At 48.3% G+C, this 20,532-nt stretch overlaps 2 protein-coding genes and 1 non-coding gene across 3 annotated transcripts; all 3 read left to right on the forward strand.

Annotated features, from left to right (window-relative positions):
* Positions 1-5,772: 5,772 nt before the first annotated feature.
* On the forward strand, positions 5,773-5,853 carry TRNAL-AAG. The gene has a single exon. It is a non-coding gene; the product is annotated as a tRNA-Leu (tRNA).
* Positions 5,854-6,706: 853 nt separating this feature from the next.
* On the forward strand, positions 6,707-9,220 carry LOC101761165 (40S ribosomal protein S27). Its single transcript, XM_004975413.3, has 4 exons — positions 6,707-6,858; positions 6,954-7,055; positions 7,665-7,693; positions 8,875-9,220. Exons 1-4 carry the CDS (start codon positions 6,856-6,858, stop codon positions 8,999-9,001), a joined length of 261 nt encoding a protein of 86 aa, XP_004975470.1. The 5' UTR covers positions 6,707-6,855; the 3' UTR covers positions 9,002-9,220.
* Positions 9,221-15,988: 6,768 nt separating this feature from the next.
* LOC101761549 (nudix hydrolase 13, mitochondrial) lies at positions 15,989-18,998 on the forward strand. The gene is made up of 4 exons (XM_004975414.4): positions 15,989-16,489; positions 16,608-16,792; positions 16,904-16,987; positions 18,352-18,998. The coding sequence occupies exons 2-4, from the start codon at positions 16,616-16,618 to the stop codon at positions 18,685-18,687; spliced, it is 597 nt and encodes a 198-aa protein (XP_004975471.1). The 5' UTR covers positions 15,989-16,489; positions 16,608-16,615; the 3' UTR covers positions 18,688-18,998.
* The last annotated feature ends 1,534 nt before the right edge of the window (positions 18,999-20,532 follow it).

Raw genomic sequence — 20,532 nt, forward strand, 5'->3', positions numbered from 1 at the left:
TTTTATTAGAAATGATAAAGTCAAGCTCATGTCATATGAAGCATGCAAAAGTAAAGACATGACAAGCAAAGATTGAATTGAGTGAAAGAGACAAAGATGGAAGTGAAATTATATGATCTCATTGGTTGTTTGCTTGTATAATCAAAGAAAGTTGAAAATTGCATGAGGATTGATCAAGATTATAACAATGATATAAGTACTTAGTAATGGTGAATTGAATGGAATTTCAATGATAGGTTGCTTGATCATATGGATGGTATTCCTTATTATCAAGAAAGAATATATTTAACCAGTACTTAGTATTTCAAGGAGAGTTAAGATAGAAGATTACTTGGTCATAATGTTGGTATAAGAACTACGAATCAAGTTCAAGTATTCAAAGATATGGATTTCGAATAGGTATTCACTGTTGATATCAAAGCATAGCTAAACTCAAAGTGGCATGATTGGAGAAAGAAGTCAAGCAAGTGATTAGCAATGAGGAACTAAGCAAGGTTTGGTCAAGCGACGGCTTGAGCCATGGGATAGTTGCTAGGGTGAAGAAGCTAGTGCTTGGGAGAACTTCGAGGAACCAATCAAGCCATGAAAAGTGAAGCATTGCAAAGCATGAAACTATTGTTAGATCATCTGAATTGAGGTGACTTGAGTATGTCAAGTTGATTATTGATCATATATGTTGACGAACATCAAGTCACTAGCTCAAGGAGGATAATGCTCAAGAAAGAGACAAAGAAACACTTGGAAACCCTCAAAGTGTAATTTTGAAGAAAAGCAGCATGATGAAGATATTCAAGCTCTAGTGGTTGATATTGTGTTTATTATTTGATTTGAAGTATATGTAACGTCGTATTATCAAGAGGCATGCAACATGGATAGCTTCGCTTATGTATCGGTGCTCAAACCTAACCTTCTAGGTGCTAACATGAGAGAAACACTTGTCACAACACTTGCATCGGGTGGTCTTAGAGCTTATATTAAGTTGGAATGGATACTCCTCTAAATAAGCTTTCCGTAGAGTCCTGGAAATTGTGGTCTTTTAATTGCAACTGTTTGAGGGGCAACTCAAGTTTATGGGCGACCGGTGGAAAGGTTTCGTGCAGTGATTTCCGACAGCACGCCTTCCCACGTGGTGCGGTCCTGTCCGTGTAAAACAGAAAAAATGAGATAATTTTTTCAAAAATAAAGTTGGAAAATAAAAGTTCGAGGATAATTTTTTCAAAAAACTTGGAAACAAAAATTTGGAACAAAAATCTGGAAAGAAAAAGGTTCGCAAGAAAAAATTGTAAACATCAAATTCAGAAAACAAAAATGAAGAAACTTTTTTGCGGAACTTTTGAAAACAAAAGGTTTGTCAACAAAGTTTTGAAGCAAAAAATTGGAGAAAAGTACGTACCCGTCCAGTGGCATTCTTTTCGTAGAGTCCAAGATCATTGAATTCGGAGTTCGAAGTAAAACGTTATGCTGTTTCTCTTGGGGTGACTTATGCTGTCCAGTAGACCTGCGGAAATTTCGAAGACTTCTTCCACTTGTTGAACCTAACAACTTTTTGCAGAATTTCTAGAACTTTTTGACAAACCTAACAACTTTTTGCAGAATTTCTAGAACTTTTTGAACCTAACGGCTAGTTTGGGGTTCCATAGTTTCCGGAACTTAACAGCCCAATGGCTAGTTTTTGGGGGATGGGTATTTATACCCCTCACCTCCTCCCACTTGTTGCTGCTAGTTCCCCACACGAAAAACACGTCTCCGTAGCCTTTTTGAACCCTCCCATCTCTAGGATTGTAAGAGATTTGAGAAGAGAACAAATTTGGGTTCAGGGATTGAAAGATTAAGTCAAACAGAGCAAATCCTTCCTTGAGCACTCGAGTTCATAGTAAGAAACCTTCGTGGCGTTTGTTACTCTTGGAGGTCAAGCCTCCTAGACGGCTAAGCATCGCCCGGTGAACATCCAAGCTTGTGGTGTGCCGCGGGAAGTTTGTGAAGGCTTCAATTTTGCCTCCACAAGGGAAGAAAATCAAGAAGTGAAGTGCGGAAAAGGTTGAGAGCGACCTGGCTTCATTGGAAGCACCCAACGGAGACGTAGGAATTCTCGGTGAAGGAATCTGAACTTTGGTAAACAAATCCTTATGTCTCTTATACTTGATTTGTTGATTTCACTAGTTGTTGCTTGTGTTAGCTCATTTCTAGGATTCATCTTGATCTATCCTTTAAGAAGGTTTGAGCTATCTACTTATAGTTAAATAGCTTGGAAACAACTCAATGGTATATGAAAATTCATCGATCTACTTTTGGTTGAGTTTTATATAGGCGTATTGTGAGTTTTTCATTAGCTCCGGATACTCCGTAGATTTCTACGGAATATCCGCAAGTTGCAGAGAATCCGGAAAAATCTTTGGAGATTCCGTAAGTTACTAATTCTGCTGCAAGTTTTTGTAAAATTTTGGTTCGCTTATTCACCCCCCTCTAGGCAACATCAAAGGTCCTTTCAGATTTCTTCCCTAAAACATTTAATAGCATAACACCGAATGGTTGGAGATATATATAGCATGGCACTTGCACATATTGCTCAAAGCAGCACGATGTCAATTCTACAAGCGTTCGGAAGTTCTTGTCCTCACGGGCTATAGGCGTCCGGACGTTCTCATCCTCACGGGCGACACCACTGGTTCACATCCACCCATCACGCCCCCCCACCGTTTTCACATTCTTTTTCCCTCCCTTTCTCTCTTCCCTCCCGTTCCCCTTCTCTTTTGTCTTTTCCACTTCTCTCTCCACGAGATCCACCACCGAGCGAGCTCTGCGCAAGGGGCAGTTCCGCCTAGCGGTGAGCATGGCAGTAGTGGGGCAACGGAGCAGCGAGGCTTCGGCCGCGGGGGGCACGGTGGTCGGCTCGTCCGCATGTGTGGGGGAGGAGCATGGGGACCACGAGGTGCACCGCCATGGTCCCGATAGTGAGCGGGGCAATAGATCCCGGTGAGGCCGGTGCGACGAGCTTTGCCGGGTCCGCAGCGAGCTCCTCCCGGCCAGCGCGACGAGCTTCGCCAGATCCATGGTGAACTTCTCCCAGCAGGCGTGACAAGCTCGGCTGGGATCGCGGCGAGCTCCTCCGGCAGGCGTGACGAGCTCCACCGGGACCGCGATGAGCTGCTCCTGGCCGGCGTGACGAGCTTCGCCAGGGACATGGGATGACGTGTTCTTCTTTTTTATATTTTTTTATTTCCCCTTCTTTATTTTTTTTTTGTTGTCTGTTTTTATCTTGTTTTTTCTGTTTTACACGAATGGGACCACACCACGTGGGAAGGCTTGCTGTTGGAAATCACCGCACCGAATCTTCCCACCGGTCACCAACCCTCATTAATTCCTTTATTCTCACTGTTGTTTACTCTTGCTGCTAACTTCTTCAATAGAATTTCACTCATTGGAAAAATCATTTTACTTTGTTATGATTGGATCACAGTTTTTAGATATGGTAGGGTTTGTTACCATTATCATTAGAGTTTTTTTTGTTGGAAATTGTGTTAACAAAGTTTTTAGAAATCGGTGTAATAACTGTTCAGATTTGAATTGATGGCAAGCTGCACTGGAACAATCATGCTATTATGATGGCATTGCATAATTGGGAATGATTAATATGTTAAAAAAGAAGTTTGCGGAATCAATAAATTACACTTACTTTGTGTATTCATATATTCAGTCATATATACTATACAAATAATGTGATGCCACGTGTAGATAAGTTCAGTGACGCAAAGTTTTTTCCCTTTAATATGCATTTTAATATGGAACTGGCTGCATGTACATCTTTTATAAATATTAAATTATTATTTACTAGACTTTTATATAAATATAAATTCTTATTTACTGGATTTGTTAAAACAGCAGGGAACGGCGTGATTGTATTAGCGAGGTATAAATGGCCTAGCTTAAGTATTCATGTGCATGCCCTGGCGTAGCTACTTGTTCCACGAGCAATTGGATTTGTCATAGCATTGTCTGAGCACTGCCGTGTGGCTATTCGGACAAATAATCTGTTCATGCTAATTGATAGTACTATGCCACATCTGGTTTTATAGGGTCATTTTCTATTAAGTTGCATATATATATATATATATATATATATATATATATATATATATGACATTGTAATGATATTCACTGATGAAGTCGCGGCACGTACGAATGAAGTGTACATTCGGTTTCGGTTTTGGCATCGGTTGTGACATACTTATATTCTAAGAGCACTTTCGTTCCAAGCAAAGATAAAAATTACAGTTGAATGGGTTGGGCGCATGAAAACATCAGCTTAGGTGTTGCGCGTGGCATCGTACGTGACAGCCGCAACAAGGCACGATGCAGGCCGAGCAGCCGAAGAGCGCAGGCAGTGTGGTGGTTGGGTCACGTTCACTCTGCTGGTGGCGTGGGCGCGGGCGGAGACTCAAGGCGCGGGCTGCGGCTGCTGCAGGCCGCAGCCGCCGAGGCAGCCGATGTCGGCCTGGACGCAGGCCGCGGCGCAGACGGGCGCCTCGTCGGCGCGCGCGCTCGCGCACCGCGTGGCGCAGCCCATCGCCTCCGTCACGCACCGCATCGTGCAGTCCAGCATCCTCCGGTCCGGCGGGTCGGGATCGCCGCCTGTCGTCGTGACCGCGGTGTCGGCGCCGGTGCCGGTGACGAAGAAGGCCGTGGCGACGAGGAGGAGGAGGAGGAGGGAGGCGAGCGCGGCGGCGGGGGCATACCGCGTGGTGGTGCGGGCGGCGGAGGCCATGGCTTGTGGCTAGTTGCGTTGTGTTTGTGTGACCGAGCCTGTACTGTTTGTATATATGGGTTAAGGCATGAGAAAAGCGTGAAAAGAAGGCGTCGCAACCGATCCTATCGCTCCAGGCACCGGACAGCTGACCTGCAGTGCCGGCGCCATGCCGCCGGCCTGCCACATCGATCGCTTCCGGCCGTCAGCTGGGTCGCTTACTACGATCTTCTGCCGATCGACGACCATCTGCGGCGCCCAACAGCTACTTCTTGGCGTGCTCGGCAGCGGCGGTGTCGAGCTCGAGATAGGCCGGATACACACGACGATGTTTTTGGCACCTTTTCACATTCCTTTTCTTTTAAAACGGTGTTCACAAGTGGCACGACATGTAACATAACAATTCACAACAGTAATCACGCTCACGCGTACATGGATCGAGCTCCACTTCTACTCTTCGGGCTTGCTGCGCCATTTCTGCGGTTCACCATGAGCGCCGTGACCCGCCGCCTCACGCAAGAGCCGCTCGAGGGCCACCACGCAGCGTGCCTCGGCGGCGCGGACCTCCGTGGCGCACTCCACCGCCCGCTTGGCGCACTCCACCACGCAGTCCATGGGGCTCCCGGCGCGCGCGGCGTCCGGCCCACCATGCGCTCCCCCCTCGCCCTTGGCGGCCACGGCGGCGGCGAGGAAGAGGAGGGAGGCCAGTAGCGCGGTGGCGGTGCACCTTGTGGCGGCATGGGAAGCGGCCATGGCTGCTAGCTAGTAGTTTATAATTAAGCTGATTTTATAGACTATGCGGATCAGGCGAGCTGGGTGAAGGATTGTGTAGTTGTCTATAAGGGATTGGATCACGTCAGAGAGGGGACCTTGGTATGGCTTGTTGGTCTGGGTCGTTTTCGGAAGCGTGCTCATACGACAAGGATGCTTTGGCGGCAGGGTGGCACGACGAACGTGTGAAGAAGATTGTTGCTGTTAAGCATTACACAAAATACAGCCAAATAATATTGTTACAAGCCACTAACAAAACTGTTGAGATGGCCGAGTTGGTCTAAGGCGCCAGATTAAGGTTCTGGTCCGAAAGGGCGTGGGTTCAAATCCCACTCTCAACAACAATTTTTCATTTTTTATTTAACCCGTAATCTACATCCCCTTTTATTCAGCAGAACGTTTGCGACATATAAAAACATCGACAGCTTATTCAATTGCTTTGTAATGCAAAAAAAGGAAAATGTTGTGTAACAATACTGTCGTGTATTTCCTTCACGTGTTAATTGGTGAAAAGTTTTTAGTAGACATTTTAATACTTAAGTTCATGGCACGGCCGTATCAACATATTTTATGCAACGGTCAAAAGCAATCCGTAGCAATGAAATCTGGAGGTGGAAGGGCCTATGAATTATACATTTCTTTTCTGTTCTTTTCTTCTCTTTTGTTTTTGTCTAAGAGACCATGATGAATTGATGATACTATCTTTGGTTGGGGGCAAAGGCCCGTGTAGGATAGGCGTTCGGCAGAACATGCGAATTTCACAACGAAAAGTTCAATTTCTACGAGAGAAAATCAAGAAAAGTTCCTCAATTCCAAACACAGAAAAATTGGGAGCTGCAAGTAGCATTTTTTGTTTCAGGAAAAGCTTGAGTTTCAAACTCAAAAGCTTTAGCACGGGTGTAAATAGAGAAGTGCTACAGTAAGATACTATAAATACTAAATTCATGAAATCCCTTGAGATTGTAAATTGTAGCCAATGAACAAAGTGCTTCTCTTTTTTCCCCCGGGTTTTCAATAAAAAAAGTTTCCTCGCTGCAAAAAGGATGAATTCCCTTCAACGTTCAGCCTGTCTGTGCCTGGGCCGCTCATTACACTACACAGTACCGATTGACCCATGGGCCTCCAGTAGGAGGCCCGTTGCCCAACACTCACGCGGCCGCCTGCGCGCCTCGTTGCCGATCGACGGCAGAGATCTCCTTACCCCTCTGCTATAAGCACCACCGCAACCCTAGACATGCCCTCTCAGCCTCAGCCTCCCGCCGCCGCCGCTCTCTTCTCCGGAGACCCTCCCCTCCAGAGACCAGCGAGCGCGGAGACGCCGGAGCGAACCCTAGCCTGCCACCATGGTACGGACGGCGACCCGATCCGGTGGAATCCTTCCGGTTCCATGCCTTTTCTTGTTTGGTCTGATCTGGTGTGGTTCTTGGTGGTGGCGTTGCAGGTGCTCCAGAACGATATCGACCTGCTGAACCCGCCGGCGGAGCTGGAGAAGCTCAAGCACAAGAAGAAGCGCCTCGTCCAGTCCCCCAACTCCTTCTTCATGGTAAGGTCCATCACCTAGCGGAAATGTTTTGGCTCCTGTGTTCATTCTGTAGCGCGCCTTTTTCTTCTTGTCGAGAACACCACTATGCATTGTTGAGCACGCACACGTAGGTACCGAGAAATACAATACGTGTGTAGAGTGTCTAGATGCTTCAAACTGTTACGGCATTCGGAGATGTGTTTATTGGCAAACGAAAATATAGGAAAGCAGGTGCTGACTGTGGACGCTGGAAATCGTTATTTATGTGATGGGTGAGGGCTCTGCTACTGGCTTCATGATAGATTAGAAATCTTTATTCAAAAGTTCTTCATTAGACGAGAAATCTGTGGGAACGGAAAGCTAAATATGTTAACTTGCAATTAGCATTGGATGCTATTTATTAGTTTTTGTGTACCCAAGCAATATTGTCAGAGAATTCAACATTAGCTTGGATTTCAGAGAAATTCTTGAGCCTTGTGCTCACATTATTTTAATTTTTGTCTAGTCGACTGACTTGTGGCCTGCACTAATTTCCCTGTAGCTCTTGTCATGTTAGCACCTGTCATGGTTTCTGTGTGATTTCTGTATCCTGTTGATCGTAGTGATGATGTGTTTGTTATCTTTATGCAGGATGTCAAGTGCCAGGGCTGCTTCAGCATGTAAGATCTCTTGTAGTTTCAAATAATATGCTTATTCTTTACTTCTGGATACAAACATTCTATCTATCGTATTCCCCTTGCTTTTTTTTCTGTTTACACTTGATATTCTATGTGATCTTACAGTTGCACTAGTTTTTTTTAAGTGATTGTAAATCTATATACTGCTCAATGTTTCTAAACTGGATTATGATTGTGCTGCACATTGACCAAACTACACATTTGACAATTTTGTACTACCTCCAGTCACTAATATATGATGTTTTGGACAAACAAAATGAACTAGTTTTAGTTTTGGCTGTTTAAAATGTCTTGCACTCATGTCTGGAGGGAGTAGCTGGATGCATTTCTGTTGCAATTATTAGTGGTGCATGCTATCCTTGTCATAGATTACTGGGACGGTGCTGTTGTGGTAGCTTGGCTGAATACACTGGACCCCTCATTGCATTCAAGTTGTGGATTTGGTTGATATTCTTGAATAAATTAGTCCTCATTGGGCTTTATACTAGCTTATTAATAACCACTGTCTTGGACAGTTTTTTTTCACACTAGTGTATTTGATTTTGATTTCAATGTATTTGGTCTACATGATTGCTTGATCAAGCAGATGCACCTTAAATATGTAGCCTATTGGGGATGTTCTCTCTCCATTTCTGTTCAAATATTAGTTAAGCACATTGTCCTTGTCACTGATCTGCTGTCGTGGGTAGAATACAATGTACGCTACCCTTATTGTTGCATCTTACCAGATTTGGTTGATGGTCTGCAATCTCCATTTGCCTTTTATAGTAATCTTAATAAACCACCTTGGATGTTTACACACTTAAACTACATGTTGGGGGCAGTTAAAAATAATCTTTTATGGATGTTCCTTGCTTATTCTGTTTAGTGGTTCCCCATTGGCATCCAACTTGATTTGGTTGATGGCTTGCAGTGTTCATTCGTCTCTTATAGTAGTAGCTAAATGGCCTGTCTTGGATACTTGGACACTTGTTTTCACACTTAAACCATGTGTTGTGTCTGATTGTCATTTTGATCCTAATGGATTAGCTGTACTTTATTTACCCCACTGGCCCACTGTAAAATGCTTTTGCCTAATGTTTAGTGTTTCTAACATAGAATTGGAATCTGTTAACATTACTGTAGCAGACACACTGAACCGAACATTTTTCCTGTGATTGCAGCACTACCGTGTTCAGCCACTCCCAGACGGTGGTGGTCTGCCCGGGCTGCCAGACGGTGCTCTGCCAGCCGACCGGCGGGAAGGCCAGGCTAACCGAGGGGTGCTCCTTCCGCCGCAAGGGCGACTAAACCAATCATTGAAATGCCAAAAGCTCTTGTTGGAGCTGCTAGTTTCCAGGATGTAGTCTGAAAGTTTTGCCAATGGCTGCTATGTGAACTCCAATGCTCTTTGAATCTTTTGCTAGAGTGAACACCGGTACCTTTATATTCGATTGGGTAAGGAAGGTCAGACTAGCTGTGTGTCCTGGTGATACTGGGCGTCAATGAATCGTTCGCTATTCCTGGTGATGTTTGGATGGTCTGTCTTCTATTTCTGTGCCTTGCCTACTGCCTTTCCTATGGCGGGCTTGGGCCACGATCGCTGCTGTTGCTGTGATGCCTTCTGATGATGGTGGGTCAAAAGGAGTTTTCACGCCATGGCAAGCGCCTAAGCCTACCATCTAGCTTGGTATTGGCTCACCAGATATATCTCGCTGCCGCCTCGCGCATCGCTGCTGCCCAAGAATTCCTTTCTAACACTAACAGTCCAAGGTTGCCCCTGCAACCCCCCTCTCCCCTAACTCCGGAGGCACTTGGCGAAGAACATTAGTGCATGGGCTCAGTTGCAGAATGCAGTGAGTGCAACGGCCATTCTGTGACGCCGTGACTCCAGGTCGCACAGCCTGGCCGACGTCGGCGCATCGCTTCCTTCGGCATAAAGGAAGGAGCATCCACCCATGCTGCCGTGCATATCTCATATCTGTGCTGTATTGTGTGCTGTGTGACTGTGAGGCCATGAGCATCCCGTCCTGAACTTGAAAGGGCATAAAGGCTTTGCGTCTGATCCACGGCCGGGCATTGTGTCAGGCTCGCAGCATTGGTCCCTCGGGTTGCGGGGATAAAAATGACCGTGTCCCTGCGCATGTGAACGCGCCCCTGCCGGCTGCCGGCGACGTCGTCTGAACTCGGCAGACCTGCGGTGGCGTCGCCGCACGGCGACAAGCCGATGTGATGGAGGCTAGCTCCGCTCACCAAAACGATGTGCAGGAAGCCCACGGATTGGCTCTAAAATATGTGCCATGCCAGGCAGTTGGCGCCTCTCGCCGTCTGAAGAATGCTTCCACTCCAGGCGCACGCCGAGGAGAGAAAAAGCTTTTTCGCCTCGCCGCCGGTTGCACTGCGTCTCGTCGTCTTCGGCCGCCGCCTTTAACTTTGCGGCTGTCGCTTGTCGCTTCTCGGCGAGATTGTATATGTAGACCATGATTAGTTGTTGATGACTACGCTCGTATACCGTCTGCAATTTCCTGCTCTAAGACATGACGGGTGCGTCCCCGATCATTTGTTAATCCTAAGTTGCATATGACACGGCGTCATGATTTGGCATGATGCTGGAAATCATGCATGAATTCTCTCGGCAATATACGCTGGTTGTTGATCCAAATCATTCGCGTTCGTTCCTACTATAGTTGATTCTTTTCTTTTTAAACGAAGTTCCTACCAGTTGATTCAAGCGACCGATCGTCGTTGAATTCAAGTGCTGTCGATTTTTGCAATTTGCAAATGTTTCGAAGACTTGAAAGGGATCATGAGTAGTGTGTGCGCTACATATATCCTTTAATTTCAGAGTGAAGGTACCTTGCGAGATGCCATTTTTTTGTTTCTTTATTTCTCGATGTCACCTCTTTTTCTCAACATTTTTCAGGGTCAACATTTTCTTTTTCCGTGTATCGATGGAGCAAGCCTTTCTAGCTACTTTCTCTCTTGGTTTAGGCTATCCGTTTCCCTCTTTTGTTTTTTCACCTTTACGGATGAACTGCAGCTTCTTAGCAGGAGATCGAACAGATGCAAATCTTTGTGAGGGCTACCTTTGTCTCTACTTTCTCAAGTGGGGGAGCAACCTCATCATCACATATAGATTTCCATCACAGGAAGGTTCCCGGAAATTTCCCAGGGTGGATAGCTAGTAGTAGGATCATTCATTCCTGAAAGAAGCCGGCCAAATAGAAGCAAAATGCGGCTCTTCTGACAAAAGAAGAGACGACATGTTCGCGCATTTCTTTCCCAAATTTACAGAGGGGTGACAGATGCAGACCTAACAAATTAAATGACCAATGCAAAAGCTGAGGCGTGTAGAAAGCTTCGACACAATAATATTGATTAGGGAACCGTATTCTAAATCGCTGTCCATATTTTATTTAGTTTATTAGTAAAAATTCAGGTTACTTCAAGAATAGAGGAACTCTGTGGGAATGATGCCTCATAAGATCCGGTGAAAATTTCCAGGTCGATGCTCACAATTCTTCTTTCCAACTTTTAAGTTTTCTTGCGCTTGTAAGTCATGAACATGTGGTAGCTTCAGTGATATGCAGAAGATCAGGGATTATCTCTTATACTGGCGTAAAGATGCGCCTGGATTATCTCTTGTAGGCAATATGTGCTTATGATCCTGAATGGGGTCCCGGTTTGGATTTACAAGACACATTCGTTTGGATGTTGCTGTTACCGTTTGTTTTACGTACGCCACGGCCAACATCAGCACCTTGAAACAAATGCAACTTGATCGAGTACAAATTGTCGTCTATCTCATGCACTAACATAAATCAAAACATCGCTTTCCAATCCATCAAAAGATTTCACAATCTTAAGGGTAGTAATCAAAACAATAATGCATAATTTCAACTTGACGTTGCATATGTTTACGTGGATGTAGACTTATTTTTTTAAAATGAATCAGGCAGGAGAGCTGCCAATTGTATTAAAAAAGGTGAAGCTCAGGGGAAAACAACAAAAGAAAAAAATAACACAAGCACCGATAGGTTGGATTGGGTCATCAACACATGTCACACCATATCATCGCACTTAACTCAACTTAACAACACACGGACGGTTGGATTTGGACATTAACACGCGTCGAACTCAACACATCTCAAGCGGATTTAACTCCGCCCGACAACGACAGCAGAGCCGAAGCCTTTCCGCGGCACCCACCAACATTCATGCTCATGTATTCGCTGAAACCTCCAGGCGTGGCCCTACGTCAACAGGGGAACCGATAGAAGCAGACTGCACCGCACCGAGAAGGCTACCGCCATGCGGGACCCTCTGCTGTAGTACCGCTGCAACACCACACTCCACCTGATAAAGTGATACCACCGAATCCGAACCACTCGCAGGCTGCCTCGCAGTCACCACCACGATAACACAACGCGTGGGGGCCTCGCCACATCCGCCGTTGGACTTCATGTCACGGATCCGTTTCTTTTGTTGCCATCAGAGTGGTGAGCAATGTTGCCTGCTCCACAAGATCTCCATCGATCAGCTAAGCCGCTGCTGCAGGTCGACTTCACCTTGTTGCTTGACCCGCGCAAAAACCTCCGCCGCCATGTCGGCGAGCCAGAGAAGTCGCTTGTGCCGTTTTCCGACGATGTACCGCACCAGGTAGTCCAGCCAAGTTGAGCAACCCACCGTGGTCCGCTGCAAGCCTAGTTGTCCCACGATGTTGATGCCGCAAGTACCGTCCTCCAACGCAGTCCCACGCCACACTGATCGTTGCCAAGCAATGCCAACCGCCACGGTCCACTGCAAGCAACCGATATCGACAACCATGCGACAACCCCTGGCCGCCACCATAACTGCGATTATCTCCACGTGGCCTCGGCAACACCCGTCCAGCTTGCCACGCAACGGAATTGCCACCACCAGCTGCGGACACCCATGATCAATGGACTAGCAATGCCACAAACCGAGATAGATCTCTAGAGATGACACCTCCAAGGAGGGCACGACGCCAATGGCGCTGCCGTCGCTCGTCCAGGATCTGGACAGAGTTTTCACCTAGAGGATCCCGTGCAGCAAGGTTGTAGCTCAGACATGATGCCCCCAACGGGGAGAATGACGCCCCTAGGGTGCCGCCGTCATGTCCACCAACAAGAATGCCGGTGAGAACTTTGGCCCGGAGCATCCCAACCCCTCGCTGCACGCTCACGGCTCGGCACTCCCGGACCACAGTCATGGCAGCCCATCCGGGGCGGCGTCGCTGCCGCGCCTCCATGCACCACGCCGTCGTACCTCCACTCCTCGCACGCGGCCACCACCGCACCACCTCACCACCTCACCATCATGCGTCATCGGGCATCTCCTCGGGGCGTCTCCACCTTGCACACGTGCCTCACCACGCGAAGCCTCCTCCACGTCGCGCAAGCCCCCAGCAGCGCCCAGCCTCCTCCCTCTCCTGTCACCGCCTCCGCAACTCCTCAATCGAGGAGAGGTGGCCCGACAACGCCCGTAGCACCACCTCGGTGCCACCAGCGCGCCCCTGTGCCAGGCATCCCTGCCGCGCCTCCATGGCGTCACTAGCACGCCTTACACAGGCCACCCCAACCGTGACACCACGCCACCGCCATTGGAGACACAGGAGCTGCCGTGTAGAAGTGCCTCGATGACCACCGTGGAGCAGCGGCCTAGGTCTGGCTGGCCGCCGCTGTCCAGCCACACGCACTCGGCACATCTCGCCTCTGGCCGCCGCAGCCCAACAGCTCGCACCCGCAGCTTGACCATCTCCCCAAATGCCTCCTCCGCCACTCTTGACAAGCTCTAACCACCACGCGGGTGGGAATTGAGGGTCCCGCGGCCGCCGTTGCTGCTGGCCATGAGCTCATGGAGCATCACCATCCAGGCCACCCCCGCCGCCAAGAACCACTCAAACGGAATCTCGGCAAGCTCTGGGTGCCCGTGCACCCGCATCCTCCATCTCCCCGCTGCCGTTGCCGCCAGACAACGCCGTGCCGCGCGCGGGCGTACCGTTCCCAGCTTTGCCGTGCTGTCTTGGCTCGCCACTCGCCGGCCGCACCCTTGGCCTCTCCTCTCCCTACAGTACCACCCCTCCCCTAGGTCCCTCCTCTCCCTACGGCTCCCCTCCTCTCTTTCCAGCAGCGGCCCTCGCCACACCAGGCGGTGGCACCGCCAGCGTGGGGGAGGCCACCGCCACCGTGCCAGACGGCAGATCCGGCGCCGTTAGCACCAAATCCGACCGTGGAGACCCGGGATCCGGCCTTGCTGGCCCCGCCACGTGCTGCCTCACGGCGGTTCCCTCCGGCAGCCCTGGCGACCGCGCCTGCCAATGGATGAATGAGGAGACGAAGGGTGCCCCGCCGCCGCCATCCTCACAAGCCGCGCGGGCTTCTAACGGCTGGCTCAGGCGGCTGTGAGGCCGTGGGGAGGTGGAGGAAGGGGCGGCGGCGTGGCGGCTGCATCCGCCCGTGTTGCTCATGTAGATTTATTTGGAATTGCAAATAAATTGAGATGTGGATCTGCAATTTATTGCATTGCACCGAAAGGATACTCGTGCATGTTTGAATACTGATACTAAGAGAGAGAAGTCTTCTTCATAAGCAAAGTTCAGAGGTTATATTGCATGCATTTTTTCTAAAAAAAAGGAAAACCCAAAGAAAACAATATAACAATGTACTTGGTGCCTCGCGATAAACTGATAGCAAAACTCATAAACATATCTGCGGAAGAATGATCACGGAATCGGATCACAGGTTTTGTAGAGCAGATGGGCCAATTTATAATGTGTGGTTGTGTACTCTAATGTGTAATCTATGATAGTGATCTTGACTCGCAAGTCCATTGGATGGGAACTGCATGTGACGGGCCAATGAAAATTCGATGACATCCATGGGAGGCCAATGAAAATAATTTACATGCTTAACCTATCTCCTTGGCCAGACATGGGTACTTTCTTGACTTGACCAATGGAGCCCAAGTTTCGTACTCACAAAATTTTATTTGCAAAAGAAACTTTGCTGGTATGTAGATAGTCAAGTAAATATTTATTCATTTAGTCATTTACAGAGGAAAAATGTTGATCTGTGTATGTAAACATATTCCTGAGGAAATTTGGTGCTCTGATTTGGACTAGTATAGGACTGGTATTATGTTATCTGGCAGCTTGAAGCAATCATGTACACTGGATTGTGAGAATCATGAACATTTGTTGAACCCAGTGGTTATGTTGGTTCCAACTGAATATGTTGAATGTGATTGAAGATTTTAGTTCCTAAAATGATCTATGCTCCTTAGTAATCATTGTTTGTTATAATTCTTGTCCATATTGGCTGTGTGCATCGGTTCGGTGCAAAGGACGGAACCTTATTTCAGTTTTAGAAATAAAAATTCCTTTATATAAAGGTAATCATTGGTTTGGAGGTTTAAGATTCATGGTTTGATAAGGAAGATTCATGTTGTAGTTATGGGAAAAACCCCTCCAGATCCCCATAGCTTAACATAAAAAGATGGACGTATTCCCCTGCAGCAGCAAAGAGAAAAAAATTGATGCAAAAAATCATTAGCTCAGGTTTTAAATCTAGTTAAGAAGTTATTTTGATAGAAGAGATTCTAGGCAATCAAAAAGAATGAGGTGAGGTTTTGGAAATGCTTTCTGTGGGGAACATTGGCCACATGGGACCACATCTATATTACTATAATTCAACCAATTGTCACCCTTCACATGACATAGATCTTATATAATTTTTTTTCAGTTAGTTAGGAGGCAGGCCACTATGTTGAACTTTATGTGGCAATGAAGATGTGGCTATAGAGCAAAATGTAGGCGAAGCATTTTCAAATGTAAAACAAAGCGCACCATATTCTTCAATAAAAATAGTGCATATGCTATAGTCTTAGCGTTATTTCGTTTCAACCTTTCAAATTCTTATACCCGTATCCAAACCCGTAGCAAGATAACAAACATATTACTATGAAAGCCAAACCATCGTCATACATGAATTACTTGAAAAGCAAACATAAGCCATCCTAGTCGAGTGAGTCTAGCACAATTGTGAATACATGGCCTATAGTTTATAGACTACATGCTGTAGCACTAACTTATACACTCCCATCAAGATATCAATGCCGAAATGATACAGCTTTCTTGGCTATGGCTAGCATGCATGAACTTGTCTAATATAGCGGCTCAGACTTGTCTCCCTAACCTATGATGAGCAGTGTATATTCATGAGCAGAAAATTGAACCGACCCCGTCTTGTTAAATTGGGAGCCTTTTAAGTTTGTGCTAGACGGTAGACCCATGGCCGACCCAACCCGCACGGGCTCGTTTTATAAATCCCCCCTCCGTCCATCATCTCTGCTCCCGGAACGAACCCCAACCAGCAACCAGTCCAAGAAGAGGAGCAGAGCACCCCCTCCCCCCCTCCTCGATTCCAATCATAGGCCGGCTCGAGGTGCCGCCCAATTCAACGGGGCTCGCATTGTTTACTTACTTGGAGCAGCGCCACTGTTCTTCCTCCTCCTCCCGAATCATTGTTTACTGGTCGCAGCAGCAGTTTGGCTCGCCCGCAATTCTTTAGTAGCCTTGCCTTTTTGTCTCTGCTTCGGATCGTAGGAGGGAGAAGAAAGAATAGTGGCTCTGTCTCACCGGCTGGCCGGTGCAGGTGTCCAAACTCCATCGGGCAGATCATTGTTTAAATCGGGGGGGAAGCAGCGTCCAAACTCCATCGTAAAGATAGCAATCCGTTTTCTCAAGCAGCACAGGCAGCTTCGCGCGTCTTTTCTAAGGTGATTCTCTCTTGCATGTACTGCAGCATGATGGAATGGAACATGAGGTTGTTCCTGTCTTCCTCTTTCACAAGGCCCACGGCTTGATCGATTGCTTGCTTTCTCTGGTTGGTTGCAGGGATAACAATGGCGCCAGGAGGAGAGAAGAAGATCCTGGTGGCGAGGAAGGGCCGGCTGCGGCAGCGCTACGACGGCGAGTACCGCCTCGTCGCTGGCTGCGTCCCGTACCGCGTGGGCGCCGACGGCCAGCCCGAGCTGCTCATGGTCTCCACGCCCAACCGGGACGACCTCGTCTTCCCCAAGGTAATTGACCACGAACAGCTAGCTACCTCTCAACTCCATGACCAGCTCGAGCTCCAACCAGTTCAGCTTCGACCATCGTTAACACATGTCATCTGATGCTCTTCTTGCCAGGGCGGGTGGGAGGACGACGAGGACGTGCACGAGGCGGCCTGCCGCGAGGCGCTGGAGGAGGCCGGGGTCAAGGGCGCCATCAACGTACGTAACTCCTCCATCTCTAATCCTCCCTATAAACCCTCAATGGATTCTCACTAATCAAGACAGTAGATAAGGCTATGGCCTATGGGGGCAACGGGTGACTGGTAACACTAACACTAACACGCACGCCGAAGCGTGTCATGGATCGCGTTCGCCTCAGCCGTCCAGTGGCTGATGGCTTCTAGTGTTCGTCGCCGTATGCGACAGCTCCTGTCTCTGGCGTCCATCCGGCCGTAGCAATCTAGCGAGCTCTCGACACTCTGAAAACAAAAGCGCACCCCCTGATCGCGACGGGCTCCTGCTGTCCGCGTCGCTACGTGGCTAGATGCCATCCTATCATATCATCCTAGCAACCCAGCAAGCAACCTGCTCGCTGACTCGTTGCGAGATTAAAATTTTTCACTTGATGAAAGCTACCTGCCTATGGGAATTTGAGCGGCTCAGCTACAGCTTTGCCTGATCGTCATCTCTAGCTAGCTGAATCGGCTTCCTACTGTTTTTAAAAAACTGTGAATTGACCTTCAGACATGCACACTTGAATAAGCCGACACACATAGTAAGGCTCCGTTTTGGAGACATTTAGTCCCTATCACATTTGTATTTTGATATTAATTAGGAGTATTGAATATATGTTAATTACAAAACCAATTGCGTAAATGAAGTGTAATTCGCGAGACGAATTTATGAACCTAATTAGTCCATGATTTGACCATACGATGCTACAGTAAATATGTGCTAATCATGGATTAATTAGGCTAGATTTATCTCGCAAATTGGCAACGGCTTATGCAATTAGTTTTATAATTAGTTCATGTTTAATCCTTCTGATGGGTATCGAACTAAAAATTAATCGTGGATCGGATCCGAGCACCTCGGTACTCGAACCCGACAGCGGCGATGCTCGACGGGGAAAGCGACAGGGAAATTTCCCTGTTGACAAGGTTGACATGGTGGAGGATCGTCGTAGGCCATGGCCTACAGGAGAGACGACTTGGCCATTGACTTGTTGATTGATGGATAAACAAGGTTTCTGAATGAGTTAAAGATAAGCACGGCGGTTGCACAGTGTCATGTTCTTCAGTTTACACAAAATGGTATTGTCATCAAGTTGGGGATCCCAGATTGCGAATGATTGCCTTGTTTTATTCGTCGTCAGAAGACTGTCTCTTAGGGACAGTTTCTTCCTGGGCCGGCCAACAGCCTTATTTACTTCACCATGTTTATCCTATCCCCCCCTATGCATTCTGCATCCATTGCCAGCCAGTACTGCATGTGCTGTGTCTCCTGCTTGGCAAACTAGGCTGAAAAGTTTAACCGAACGAGTCACTGACGAACACTGCCGTCTGCATTTGTATTATTCTCAGAGAACCGCGCTGGGGATGTGGGTGTTCAGGAGCAAGAGCAGCCCGGTGAGCGGCGACAGCCCCCGGGGCGCCTGCAAGGGCTACATCTTCGCGCTGGAGGTCGCCGAGGAGCTCGAGCAGTGGCCGGAGCAGGACACCCACGGCAGGCGGTGGGTGTCCCCGGCGGACGCGTACCGCCTGTGCCGGTACGACTGGATGCGCGAGGCGCTGTCGGCGCTGCTGGGCCGCCTTGCGGCGAAGCCCGCCGCGCAGGAGATGAGCGACGGCCACGGCGGCGTGTACATGATGGTCAAGGCGGCCGCCGCCGCGGCGGACCGGGCGGTGGCGCTCTGCTAGTGCTAGCTCATCTCTCGATGCCACGTTGGTGACTGTCCTGAGTCCTGACTGGCTGACGGGTGCTGATCAATTAGCAGTCAGAAATCGTCTGATCCTCTCTGTTATGTTCCTTGCAACAAAGCGAGCTGTCCTATGTGTATGAATGAAATCGTCGTCTGGGGACTGAAGCACGGCCGTTTCGTTGGACTTTTTTTTGGTACAAGGAAGCCAGTGTTTGCGACCTTGTTTGATCAACCCAGGGCCTGCATGTAAATCTGCCAGCAGAGTTTCCTTAACTTTTTTGTGAATTTGAGCTTCTGATTGTGTTCTTATGGCCTGTTGTTTTAAACTTCGCAGCTTCTTACGAAATACAGGCCCTCCAATAGTTTCTAGTCACCTTTTCTCTTTTCTTTTTTTCTCTGCGTTCCTGTCCTTTTTGCTCCTGCCGTGCTGTGATTTCGGCGTGAAATGGGCTTCTCTCCTGCATCCACCAGCGGTGCGGCCCAGTGATTTCGGCCTGTGTCAGGCCCGTTGTTGGCCATCAGCACGGGTTGATTTAACTGAAATGCCTTTAAATTCCCTAAAAGACTCCTATAAACTCGGGCTCGATCGATAAATCGCTGAATGGATTAAAAATCGGCTCTTTTTTCCGACGCGGAGACGATGGGTAAAGATCGGCTTGCACCAATACCAACCGGATCCCGAATCGGTGTGGCTAAGGAAGAAGAGCCTGCACTGTAAGTCCAAGCGGTGGATCCCGATCTGATTTTTTCAATTCCATCGCTTGTCTGCTCCAATTTACGCCATGGGCGTGGGCGAAGCGGTGGCGGCGGACGGCAAGAGGAAGCTCGAGCGCTGCGGCTGCGGCAAGCGCCCAAAGGATGATCGCCGCGGTGCTCGGAGACCCCTCGTCTTCGGCATGATCGCCGCGGTGCTCGGCGACCCCTCGTCGGGCTCGGGAGACTGCCGCGTGGTGCTCCACTGCGAGGACCACATCTTCCGGACCTGCGTCTCCGGCGCGGCGACATGGGACACCAGTCTGTGGGAGCACCCGGAGGACCCTCCGCTTCAGTTGGGCGTCGCCGGAGGCCGGGTTTACGCCCTCTTATCCCGGGGAGACCTCCTGATGTTCGACTTCCTGCTCAGCTTTCACTACTGCAGGATCAGCCTGAGAGACACACCGCCTGAGGCATTCAGGCTGGAGTCACGGTTGAGCCCTTCCATGCTGGAACATGGTGGGCAGCTCTTTGTGGTGCATTGCCTGTTTCTGCCCTCCGAGTCCATGCCTCGTGGGATCAGGTTCAGTGTTCACCGGCTGGTGAGACGACGATGGGTGGAACAGAGCAGCCTTGATGGCCTTGCCCTCTTCGTGGACATGGCCGGCTCGCCTTGCTACGAGCGCGGCCGGGCCAGTGGGGTGGGAAGGACAACCATGTCTATATCTCGGGACAGCTTTGGGATGGATGGAAAGTTTTCCCATTCGGGGATCTCATTGAGGCCGAGCAGATCCCAGTGGAGAATACAACGGAGGCTTACTGGCCAACACCACTCTGGACTCTGCCATTCTCATGCTACTAGTGTAATCTCTAATCTGAGCATTTGTGAAGTTTTTTTTTTTCAAATGGAAAAGACTCCGGCCTCAGCGCCCGCACACAACCCAATTTTTGGCTCAAAAAATGATCACAAATAAAAAGAAAAAGGACATAATTAGAAGTAAAGTCTATTATTGCCTTTTCATCCATTATTTATGGGCGGCAATGTCAAAATTCAATTTGTTGATGATTGTAATTTTACCAAATATCTACCACATTAGCAGAACAGGATTAGGTTAGGGGATAAATGTGAATAGTGTACTGGTTTAGAAAA

The sequence above is a fragment of the Setaria italica genome, chromosome VII, assembly GCF_000263155.2.
Source record: "Setaria italica strain Yugu1 chromosome VII, Setaria_italica_v2.0, whole genome shotgun sequence".
NCBI classification, from domain to species: Eukaryota; Viridiplantae; Streptophyta; class Magnoliopsida; order Poales; family Poaceae; genus Setaria; species Setaria italica.

Coding starts and splice junctions, on each gene's coding strand:
- LOC101761165 (XM_004975413.3), top strand. Junction 7,056..7,664: donor CCCCCAACTCCTTCTTCATG/GTAAGGTCCATC, acceptor ATCTTTATGCAG/GATGTCAAGTGCCAGGGCTG. Junction 7,694..8,874: donor TGCCAGGGCTGCTTCAGCAT/GTAAGATCTCTT, acceptor CTGTGATTGCAG/CACTACCGTGTTCAGCCACT.
- LOC101761549 (XM_004975414.4), top strand. CDS start 16,616: ATGGCGCCAGGAGGAGAGAAGAAGATCCTGGTGGCGAGGAAGGGCCGG. Junction 16,793..16,903: donor ACGACCTCGTCTTCCCCAAG/GTAATTGACCAC, acceptor TCTTCTTGCCAG/GGCGGGTGGGAGGACGACGA. Junction 16,988..18,351: donor GGGTCAAGGGCGCCATCAAC/GTACGTAACTCC, acceptor TATTATTCTCAG/AGAACCGCGCTGGGGATGTG.